This window comes from Hoplias malabaricus, chromosome 12 (assembly GCF_029633855.1).
Source record: "Hoplias malabaricus isolate fHopMal1 chromosome 12, fHopMal1.hap1, whole genome shotgun sequence".
NCBI lineage: Eukaryota > Metazoa > Chordata > Actinopteri > Characiformes > Erythrinidae > Hoplias > Hoplias malabaricus.
In genome coordinates this window covers 37759722-37772075 of record NC_089811.1, presented here as the reverse complement: position 1 = coordinate 37772075, position 12354 = coordinate 37759722, and the positions used below count along the sequence as shown (strand labels likewise).

The 12354-nt window shown below is 45.1% G+C and overlaps 1 protein-coding gene across 4 annotated transcripts in view; it reads right to left on the bottom strand.

Annotated features, from left to right (window-relative positions):
* LOC136664072 (coiled-coil domain-containing protein 148-like) overlaps positions 1-12354 on the bottom strand; it is a 115750-nt gene that overhangs the window by 41534 nt on the left and 61862 nt on the right. For all 4 annotated transcript variants that reach the window (XM_066641104.1, XM_066641106.1, XM_066641108.1 and 1 more), the window contains one exon: positions 8069-8275. In XM_066641104.1, coding sequence (XP_066497201.1) covers positions 8069-8275 — 207 coding nt within the window. The remainder of the gene's footprint in view (positions 1-8068; positions 8276-12354) is intronic.

Here is a 12354-nt window from a genome sequence, read left to right as displayed (position 1 = left end):
ATTGGCAATGGTCCAGATGTGTGTGTGTGTGTGTGTGTTTTGAAGTGCAGCATACACTTCATTTTTGCCTGTAATGGCTCCGTCATGCTATGGAGGCATGATTGGCATCCACTTCTTTCCATAGTGGGAGTGGTCACTGCTTACCAAAATTTGGCCAGTCACTTTTATTCCACAATTATCCAGCACACTGCTATGTGATGGGTTAAAAGCAAAATATAAATTTCCTAATAAAGGGCTAATAAAGACAATTTACTCGTGTTAATGGATAGTTTATCCCTCTTTGCTGCAGTAACAAATTCTACACTTCTGGAAAGTCTTAGGACCGCAGGGTGGAGCAGCAGGTAGTGTCTCAGTCACAGCTCCAGGGTCCTGTAGGTTGTGGGTTCAAGTCCCGCTCCGGGTGACTGTTTGTGAGGAGTGTGGTGTGTTCTCCCTGTGTCTGTGTGGGTTTCCTCCGGGTGACTGTCTGTGAGGAGTGTGGTGTGTTCTCTCTGTGTCTGCGTGGGTTTCCTCCGGGTGACTGTCTGTGAGGAGTGTGGTGTGTTCTCCCTGTGTCTGCGTGGGTTTCCTCCGGGTGACTGTCTGTGAGGAGTGTGGTGTGTTCTCCCTGTGTCTGCGTGGGTTTCCTCCGGGTGACTGTCTGTGAGGGGTGTAGTGTGTTCTCCCTGTGTCTGCGTGGGTTTCCTCTGGGTGACTGTCTGTGAGGAGTGTGGTGTGTTCTCCCTGTGTCTGCGTGGCTTTCCTCCAGGTGACTGTCTGTGAGGAGTGTGGTGTGTTCTCCCTGTGTCTGCGTGGGTTTCCTCCGGGTGACTGTCTGTGAGGAGTGTAGTGTGTTCTCCCTGTGTCTGCGTGGGTTTCCTCCGGGTGACTGTCTGTGAGGAGTGTGGTGTGTTCTCCCTGTGTCTGCGTGGCTTTCCTCCAGGTGACTGTCTGTGAGGAGTGTGGTGTGTTCTCCCTGTGTCTGCGTGGGTTTCCTCCGGGTGACTGTCTGTGAGGGGTGTAGTGTGTTCTCCCTGTGTCTGCGTGGGTTTCCTCTGGGTGACTGTCTGTGAGGAGTGTGGTGTGTTCTCCCTGTGTCTGCGTGGCTTTCCTCCAGGTGACTGTCTGTGAGGAGTGTGGTGTGTTCTCCCTGTGTCTGCGTGGGTTTCCTCCGGGTGACTGTCTGTGAGGAGTGTAGTGTGTTCTCCCTGTGTCTGCGTGGGTTTCCTCCGGGTGACTGTCTGTGAGGAGTGTGGTGTGTTCTCCCTGTGTCTGCGTGGGTTTCCTCCGGGTGACTGTCTGTGAGGAGTGTAGTGTGTTCTCCCTGTGTCTGCGTGGGTTTCCTCTGGGTGACTGTTTGTGAGGAGTGTGGTGTGTTCTCCCTGTGTCTGCATGGGTTTCCTCCGGGTGACTGTCTGTGAGGAGTGTGGTGTGTTCTTCCTGTGTCTGCGTGGGTTTCCTCTGGGTGACTGTCTGTGAGGAGTGTGGTGTGTTCTCCCTGTGTCTGCGTGGCTTTCCTCCAGGTGACTGTCTGTGAGGAGTGTGGTGTGTTCTCCCCGAGTCTGCATGGGTTTCCTCTGGGTGACTGTCTGTGAGGAGTGTGGTGTGTTCTCCCTGTGTCTGCATGGGTTTCCTCCGGGCGACTGTCTGTGAGGAGTGTGGTGTGTTCTCCCTGCGTCTGCATGGGTTTCCTCCAGGTGCTCCGGTTTCCTCCCACACTGCAAAAACACACGTTGGTAGGTGGACTGGAGACTCAAAAGTGTCCGTAGGTGTGAGTGTGTGAGTGACTGTGTGTGTGTTGCCCTGTGAAGCACTGGCGCCCCCTCCAGGGTGTATTCCCGCCTTGTGCCCAGTGATTCTGGGTAGTCTCTGGACCCACCGCTGCCCTGAACTGGGTAAGGGTTACAGACAATGAATGAATGAATGGAAAGTCTTTAGACTAGGTGTTGGCCAGCTTCTGTGGGGTTATTTTATGATTTAGCCACTAGAACATTTGTGGACATTAGTGATCAACTTCTGAAGACAGCCCAAGAAATGCATTTAAATCATAGGTTTCAAAGAATTCAGAAATAATTTGAGAGCCATTTGAGTTTGACAATGTGCCAGTCTGAGGCAGACACGTATTATTTGTATTATTTGCAAGAGGAGCCACCGCCATATTGTTAGAAGAAGATGCAGATGCCCCAATTACAGCAGATGGTCCCCCACAGCTTCATCCACTTCAGCCTCACTTAAAAGCTGTATGGGAGGCTGGGATCCACACTCTCAAATCATAATGATTGATGGTACACTTTACAATGCTTTCAAGATTAATGGTACATAATACAGGCGTAGTAAAACATAGTCCCATCTGGAAGATAGAGCCCACAGGAGCAGTTTACCTCCATCTCTCTGCCATCTTGGAATGATGTGTCACCGTTACTACGTCTGTCTACAGCTGAAGCTTTTTCGGGACCCTATCACAGACAGAGGGCCTGGGACATATAAAAGAGCTCTTCATTTAATAGCATCTATTTCACACAATTTTCCCATTAAGCCTCATGTAATCAGTCGGGCAGGACATGCACAAGAAGAGACAGGATTTCATACTTCATCTCGGGCCATTCTAGCTGAGGGGGTTGTGTGTGTCTCTGTTGAAAAAGTCTATTCCTTGCTGTGCCCTCCTGTTCTTGTCCTTTAAGTGGTCAAAAGTGTGTGTTCCACTGGGTATACTCTTAGGATTCTGACAAGCAGGAGGTCTTTCTTTCTGACAAGGTTTTGGACACAAATTCATCCAAATGTTAAATGGTTGCGTACAACCCCAATTCCAATGAAGTTGGGACGTTGTGTAAAACATAAATAAATATGAAATATGATGATTTGCAAATTCTTTTCAACCTTTATTCACTACAAAGACAAGATATTTTATGTTCAAACGGATAACGGATAAATGGATATTGTTTTTTTGCAAATATTCACTCATTTTGAATTTGAGGCCTGCAACACATTCCAAAAGAGTTGGGACAGGGGCAACACAAGAGTGGGAAAGTTGAGGAAGCACCTGTATGGAACATTCAAGAGGGGAACAGGTTCATTGGGAACAGGTGAGTTTTACAATGGGGATAAAGGGCATCCCCGAAGGGATCAGTCGTTCACAAGCAAGGAATTTCTCAACGTGCAACTGCAAGGAATTTAGGGTTTTCATCATCTACAGCCCATAATATCATCAAAAGATTCAGAGAATCTGGAGAAATCTCTGTGAGTAAGCGGCAAGGCCATCATGGACGTTGTGTCTTCCAGCCAAAGAGGAAAAGGACTGTCTCGATTGTTATCAGCAAAAAGTTCAAAAGCCAGCATCTCTAATGGTGCGGGGGTGTGTTAGTGCTCATGGCGTGGGCAACTTACACATCTGTGAAGGCACCATTAATGCTGAAAGGTACATACAGGTTTTGAAGCAACATATGCTGCCATCCAAGCAACGTCTTTTTCAGGGACGACCCTGTTATTTCAGCAAGACCATGCCAAGCCACATTCTGCACGTGTTACAACAGCGTGGCTTTGTAGTAAAATAGTGCGGGTTCTAGAATGGCCTGCCTGCAGTCCACACCTGTCTCACATTGGAAATTAAAAATGTGGCCTGGTCTGTTGAGCAACTGAAGTTATTCATCAAGCAAGAATGGGAAAGAATTCCACCTACAAAGCTTCAACAATTGGTGTCCTCAGTTCCCAAACTCTTATTGAGTGTTGTTAAAAGGAAAGGTGACGTAACATAGTGGTAAACTTTTAGGAACGTGTTGCAGGCCTCAAATTCAAAAAAATATTTGCAAAAAACAATAAAGTTTATCGGTTTGAACATTAAATATCTTGTCTTTGTAGTGTACTCAACTGAATAAAGGTTGAAAAGGATTTGAAAATCATCGTATTCTGTTTTTATTTATGTTTTACACAACGTCCCAACTTCATTGGAATTGGGGTCGTAAAAAGTAGGTCTGTAAATCTTATTATTTGCAAAATCCATTTAATTTATTAAATATAATAAGAAATGAAAACATGCCTCTGGTGTCCAATGGCAATGCAGGTTATAAGCTGCTTTGTCCAAATAATAATATACAAAGTGAGTACAAACCTTTTTAAAAAATTGATAAAAATCTAAAAGTGAATACAGCCAAAAAGTGAAGATTTCTACAAATTGTCTGCCTTAAGTGGATAAGTACTTCCATAAAACGGTCACAATGTTAAAATATCCCAGTGTTCAATAAATAACCTCCATTCGGTTTAACAGTAATAAACTATCTGTGTGCAGTCCTGTTTATATCAGAGAATTTCCAACTGAACATGGCCTAGGTATCAGGTTGTAGAACAGTAATCTGCGTGCAGAGATTCCTTTGTGTCATTTGAGATTTGCCTGTGTTACTACGGCTTAGTCTGTCCCACAGTGTAGTTTATCCCACATAATCCCAGGCCTCCAACTCCCACACAGGACACTTGCACTTGCTCTACTAGGATCCTGGAATCTTACAATATATCACCGGTGCTACACACTTCTGAGAAGTGAGATGAGTCAGCTGCGAGACACAGAAACAGAGGGTAAGCTTGACTGCATAATTTTACAGAAAAATAATCATGCAGTCTGTCCCCTACCCACTCCACGAACACAGGACACAGAGGACATCACAGTCTCTTAAAATAGGAAGCCAAAAAAGTAATAATAATGTAAAAACCCATAAGTGTCTGGACCATGTTCTCTTCTCACCATAAATGTGAATGTGTAATATGTGTGGTGTGTGTTTGAGAACAATGACACAGCCATAGACTGCCAGAGTAAGCACAGCTGTTTCTTGATTAATGAGAGTGAGTGATTGAGAGAGAGAGAGAGAGAGAGAAGACAGTATTTTCATAATGAATAGATGAATGGCTGTTGATTAGCTGGAAAGAGAACAGTAAGAGCTGCTGGGGAAATGTGACAGCTGGAAAGACAGAGAGAGAGAGAGAGAGAGAGAGAGAGAGAGAGAGAGAGAGAGAGAGAGAGAGAGACAAAGAGCTTTTCTTTGACTTGACATAGTGGCAGCAGCACATCTATCTTGTGGTGAGCTGTGAGTGCTGTCTTGACCTGATAAAGCCTGCCCTTCTTCTCCACAATCTGTCCACAGTGCAGGAGAGTGGCCAACCTGCCCCATCAAACACACACACAAACCCACCCCACACCGGCAGACACTGGCATCACTCCACCAGCCATCAACACATCACCACAGCAGCCTCCGTTCATTACAGTTTACATCCATCACTAATCTACTCAGGAGTCTCACACTTCTCTTTTATCTTCCACCATTCAACCAAATTAGATCAGGGATTAGACACTGTGCATGGAATAAAAACAACAACAAACATACAAATGAGCACCACTCTTCACAGAATGATTGAAGACAGGCACGAAATCACTTTCATCTGCACAATGAACATTTTTAGTAGTTAATTGGGTGTAAATGTGTGACCCTGAGCCTGCTTTCAAGATTCATTCGATTGCAATCGGATACAAAAACTATTTTTTTAAAATGAAGAACAGTTTGGTCAGATTGATTCCACACCAGTTTGGTTCAGGTCGTGCCTGTCGTGCGAATACAAGAGAATCGGACTCTAAAACTCTGCAGTTGAAGTTTTAACACTGCAAAAAATGAAATCTGAGCCAGTAAAGCTGACTTAAATCTAGTCTAAATATCTACTGTTACTCATTCGGAAATTGCTATAAGGTTATAATAAGATTATACAACTTATTTATAACTTATTTTTACCTGTTTTAATTAATATTATCTACAGAAAGTGTCTTATTCCATCGGCAGAAATGTTTGCTTCTTTTAAGCATCATTTCATGTTATTTTTCGAATTAAGCAAACATTCCTGCTGAAGGAGTAAGACACTTTCTGTAGATAATATTAATTAAAACAGGTAAAAATAAGTTAGAAATAAGTTGTGTAATCTTATTATATTCATTCATTCATTATCTGTAACCGTTTATCCAGTTCAGGGTCACGGTGGGTCCAGAGCCTACCTGGAATCATTGGGCGCAAGGCAGGAATACACCCTGGAGGGGGCGCCAGTCCTTCACAGGGCAACACAGACACACACATTCACTCACACACTCACACCTACGGACACTTTTGAGTCACCAATCCACCAATCAACGTGTGTTTTTGGACTGTAGGAGGAGACCGGAGCACACGGAGGAAACCCACACAGACACAGGGAGAACACACCACACTCCTCACAGACAGTCACCCAGAGGAAACCCACGCAGACACAGAGAGAACACACCACACTCCTCACAGACAGTCACCCGGAGGAAACCCACGCAGACACAGAGAGAACACACCACACTCCTCACAGACAGTCACCTGGAGGAAACCCACGCAGACACAGGGAGAACACACCACACTCCTCACAGAGAGTCACCTGGAGGAAACCCATGCAGACACAGAGAGAACACACCACACTCCTCACAGACAGTCACCTGGAGGAAACCCACGCAGACACAGAGAGAACACACCACACTCCTCACAGACAGTCACCTGGAGGAAACCCACGCAGACACAGAGAGAACACACCACACTCCTCACAGACAGTCACCCGGAGCGGGAATCGAACCCACAACCTCCAGGCCCTTGGAGCTGTGTGACTGCGACACCTACCTGCTGCGCCACCGTGCCGCCCCAATCTTATTATAACCTTAAAAAAATTTCTGAATGAGTAATACTAGATATTTAGACTAGACTAGAAACACACATATCGGAGGACCTGTCCTGGACCTCCAACACTTCCAGCCTGGTCAAGAAGGCTCACCAGCGCCTCTTTTTTCTGAGGACGCTAAAGAAACAACATCTGTCTCCAGCCATTCTGGTGAACTTCTATCGCTGTGTGATTGAAAGTATCCTGTCCAGTTGTATCACAGTCTGGTTTGTGAACTGCACCGTTGCTGACCTTAAGTCACTACAGCGAGTGGTGAATACGGTCCAGAAAATTACAGGGATCTCACTTCCATCAGTTGAGGACGTACAGAATAAACGCTGTCTGCGTCGAGCCCGCAGCATTCTTAAAGATTCCTCACACCCTGCTCAGTTTGTTTGTCCTCTTGCCTTCTGGCAGGCGCTTCAGGAGCCTCCAGACCAGGACAAGTAGATTGACAAACAGCTTCTTCCCCAGAGCTGTCTCCTTACTGAACTCTGTCCACCGATAACACACACTCATCCGTAATCTGGTCATTGACTGCACTACATTCTCTGTAAACTATTTTTACACTGTACATAATTGTATATTATATTGGGTTACACAGTCTGCACATTCAATTAATGTAAACATATCCAACCCTCCTTTGGTAACCCAACCTGTAAATTAGTGATCTGTATATCATGTTTATTGAATTTATATATCCACTGTATATCATTTTTATAGCATTTTTCTAGTCCATTATGTCTTTCTCGCCAAACTATATATTTTTTTATTTCATAATATATAATAATTCACATGTATATTTGTCCATATTCACACCTATATCTTCTATATATGTGCATTCTGCACTCACTGCTTACTGCACTCTGGTTAGATGCTAAACTATATTTTGTTGCCTTGTACTTGTACATGTGTAATAACAATAAAGTTGAATCTAATCTAATTTAAGTAAATTTTACTTGCTTAGATTTTATTTTTTGCAGTGAAAACACCCCAGTGTCGCTGCTGGACTGAGAATAGTCCATCAACCCAAAATATTCAGGTAACAGAGACCTGTGGGCAGTGTCCTGTGATTGACTGAGGAGCTAGAGGAGTTTATTATGTAATGTATTGCTTAATTCTGTTAATAATTCACTGGGTCTGCGTGCACAAGGCTTGCTACAGACGGCTGTGTATTGTTGGTGAAAGTTGGTAATTTGTGTGTATGTTGAGCATAGTTTTTTTATTTATTTATTTATTTATTGATACACTTCACTAGTGGGTTCACCCAGGACATTCCCTCAAACCAGGACAGCTATTAAAGAAGTTAATTCACCTAACCTCTATGTTTTTGGACTGTGGGAGGAACAGACAGTTTGTGTTTGTGTGTGTGTGTGTGTGTGTCTGATACCTTGTGTCGAAGCTGAGCACAGATGTGTTGCTGATGGGTGCGGCTGTTCTGTAAATTCTGCTGTTCTCTGTGTTGGAATCGGGCCTCCTCCAGCAGTTCCAGAGCACGGAGAAGCAGCTCAGACCGGTCCCTACGCCAGTTCTCCAACAGCAGCCTCACACGATCCTCATTGAATCTGTACCAGTCCCAGAGCCGCCCATGAGCACTCTGAAAACACAGTGAGAAATCACTCATACTGTATTCATCGTCTGTAACCCTTATCCAGTTCTGGGTCATGGTGGGTCTGGAGCCTACCCAGAATCACTGGGCACAAGGCAGGAACACATCCTGGAGGGGGCGCCAGTCCTTCACAGGGCGAAACACACTCACACATTCACTCACACACTCAAACCTATGAACACTTTTGAGTTTCCAATCCACCTACCAACGTGTGTTTTTGAAGCATGGGAGGAAACCGGAGCACCCGGAGGAAACCCACGCAGACACAGGGAGAACACACCACACTCCTCACAGACAGTCACCCGGAGGAAACCCACGCAGACACAGGGAGAACACACCACACTCCTCACAGACAGTCACCCGGAGGAAACCCACGCAGACACAGGGAGAACACACCACACTCCCCACAGACAGTCACCCGGAGGAAACCCACACAGACACAGGGAGAACACACCACACTCCTCACAGACAGTCACCTGGAGGAAACCCACGCAGACACAGGGAGAACACACCACACTCCTCACAGACAGTCACCCGGAGGAAACCCACGCAGACACAGAGAGAACACACCACACTCCTCACAGACAGTCACCCGGAGGAAACCCACGCAGACACAGAGAGAACACACCACACTCCTCACAGACAGTCACCCGGATGAAACCCACGCAGACACAGGGAGAACACACCACACTCCTCACAGACAGTCACCCAGAGGAAACCCACGCAGACACAGGGAGAACACACCACACTCCTCACAGACAGTGACCCTGGATCTGTGTGACAGTGACACTACCTGTAACAACCTGTTGAATCAATGACCAGAGGGAGATATTAATTAATGAAATATAGAACATATTTTATATGTTGTATATGTTCATATGTATTTTGCTTCACATTTCACCACTCTCCCCCCGTCTTTGACTCAAAGTGTCCATTGAAAAATATACTTCTAAAGACCCTCTTTCTCCATATTTGTTGCTTGGTTGTTTGTTTATGCACTTGTGTGTGTGTGTGTGTGTGTGTGTGTGTGTATGTTTGTGTTTTGCTTGTGTGTGTACAGAACAAATCCTCGAGTGAGATGAGTCACCTATTGCTGTGGAAAATGAAAAGCAACTAGAAAAGGGTACTTTAGTGTATTCTGGACATTAAAGCTGTGTGAAATGTTGCAGGGGCTGGAGGGTGAAGCTCTTCCGAAAAAAAGTGACCGCAGTGGGGCCACTATACAAACCCAACAAGCCTAATTTCATTTTTCTCCCATGTTGTTAATGGTAGTCAATCAGCATAGACATATTCAGCATCCATATTTAATGCACACTACATGGCCAAAGGTTTGTGGACACCAGCTTATCCAGCTCCAAAGGGTATTTGGAGGCAGCCGTGGCCTTAAGGTTAGAGAGGAGAGTTTAAGACCAGAGGGCCTTCCGTTCAATCTCCAGAGCAGGCAGGAAAAATCCACCCACAGCTGAAGTGCCCAAGGCACCTAACTCCCCAAACTTCCTCCCTGGGTGCTATGGCTAGCAGCCTGCTGTTCCATTGTGTGTGTGCTCATTGCTTTTAATGTGTGTGGCTAAAAAACCCTGCTCACTAGTGTGTTTTGTGTGTTCACTACTACAGAACAGTTAAAAGCACAATATTCATTCATTCATTCATTATCTGTAACCCTTATCCAATTCAGGGTCACGGTGGGTCCAGAGCCTACCTGGAATCATTGGGCGCAAGGCGGGAACACACCCTGGAGGGGGCGCCAGTCCATCACAGGGCAACACACACACACACACCATTCACTCACACACTCACACCTACGGACACTTTTGAGTCGCCAATCCACCTACCAACGTGTGTTTTTGGACTGTGGGAGGAAACCGGAGCACCCGGAGGAAACCCACGCGGACACGGGGAGAACACTCCAACTCCTCACAGACAGTCACCCGGAGGAAACCCACGCGGACACAGAGAGAACACACCACACTCCTCACAGACAGTCACCCGGAGCGGGAATCGAACCCACAACCTCCAGGTCCCTGGAGCTGTGTGACTGCGACACCTACCTGCTGCGCCACCGTGCCGCTAAAAGCACAATATCTATTTCCCAAAGGGATTAAGAAAGTCAGTCTACTTCAGTGAATAGAGAGTTTGTCCCTCTTTGCTGCAGTAATCACTTCTACACTTCTGGAAAGTCTTTAGATTAGATGTTGACCAGCTTCTGTGGGGTTATGATATGATTTAACCACTAGAACATTAGTGGACATTAGTGGTCAACTTCTCCAACTCTTCCTTGACTCCACAGACCAATGCTGGAGGTTTAATTCTTTATACATGTCGTTAACCAGATATTCATGTGCATCTGCTGTAGGGCTGCAAAGGAGTGAAAATATCCAATAAATTACTGCTAACTTTCCATGGAAACTTTAGCTCAGGATCTTCATTCATTGTCTGTAACCCTTATTCAGTTCAGGGCAGCGGTGGGTCTTGAGCCTACCTGGAATCACTGGGCGCAAGGCAGGAACACACCCTGGAGGGGGCGCTAGTCCTTCACAGGGCAACACACATTCACTCACACACTCACACCTATGGACACTTTTGAGACTCCAATCCACCTACCAACATGTGTTTTTAGAGCGTAGGAGGAAACCGGAGCACCCAGAGGAAACCCATGCAGACACAGGAAGAACACATCACACTCCTCACAGACAGTCACCCAGAGGAAACCCACGCAGACACAGGGAGAACACACCACACTCCTCACAGACAGTCACCCAGAGGAAACCCGTGCAGACACAGAGAGAACACACCACACTCCTCACAGACAGTCACCCGGAGGAAACCCATGCAGACACAGGGAGAACACATCACACTCCTCACCCGGAGGAACTCGAACCCACAACCTCCAGGTCCGTCACCATGCCACACCACTTTGGAAATATTCCAAAATGTAAACTTTCCATGGAAATTTTGGGAACTTTGGGAATTTCTTGGAATTAACAGGAAGCACATCATACACTATCATTAATGTAACTTCTTTTGTCAACAGCAACATGAAGGTATAACAATACAAATAATAACTGACACCTGTGATGTCATAGTTGATGCACGTGGCATTCTTCTGTTGAATAAATAACAAAGTGTAAAAACAATGAAGCTAATGGTCTACAAAATATTAAATAAATAATGAATAAGTATTAATTATTGGTTACAGAAACACGCTGAGGCAAAATAAATATAGGTAGCTAGCCTATGCTAGCCTTGGTAAGCTAACCTCTTGCTAGCCTGCTAGCCTTAAACTAGTCTCTTAAATGTAATTACTCACTGATCTTTTCTGATTTAGCAGACACCAAACCACTGTGAAAGTTATTACTGTCAATAAAATTATTTTCTGTTAAGTTATGATTGTAAGTTGTAAACAGTGACAGCTATGAGTTATAGATTAAACATTTCCTGTTCAAAAGCTCTTAAGATCACAGTCCTAAAAACACAACAGAATGCGTAGAATCATAGGGAGGTATCAGCTGTGTGGCAGCAATGTAACAGTCAATAAAACAAAACTAAGCTTAAATTTATTCATTCCATAACATCATTAAACTGAGTGTGGCATGTGACTGGGTTTCACACTCCTGATTTAGGGCAGCTTCGGCTCAGCATGGGCAGACAGCTGTGGCTGTGTTTAAAAAGTGCTTGTTTCCCTTCAAGGCCTTTCATTTAGCCACATTCACTCAAACCGTTCAACTCTAATTATTTCCCAAAGAGGGTGATTAAGCTCGGAACGTAGCTTCAGCCGTTAAAGACAGCCATTGTCAACAATTCATTTGATGCAGCCATTTCACATTTTAAAATAAAAAGGGCAGGGAGTATCTACTAGACAACACACGGAAATCAAAGCAGAGAGAGAGGCTTAGTGCCATTTTTCATTCCTTTAACATGCTTTCAAGATGTGAGAACAGAGTGGAAGGTGTGGTGTGAGAGAGAGAGAGAGAGAGAGAGAGAGAGAGAAAGAGAGAGAGAGAGAGAGAGAGAAAGAGAGAGAGAGAGAGAGAGAGAGAAAAAGAGTGAAAGAGAGAGAAAGAGAGAGA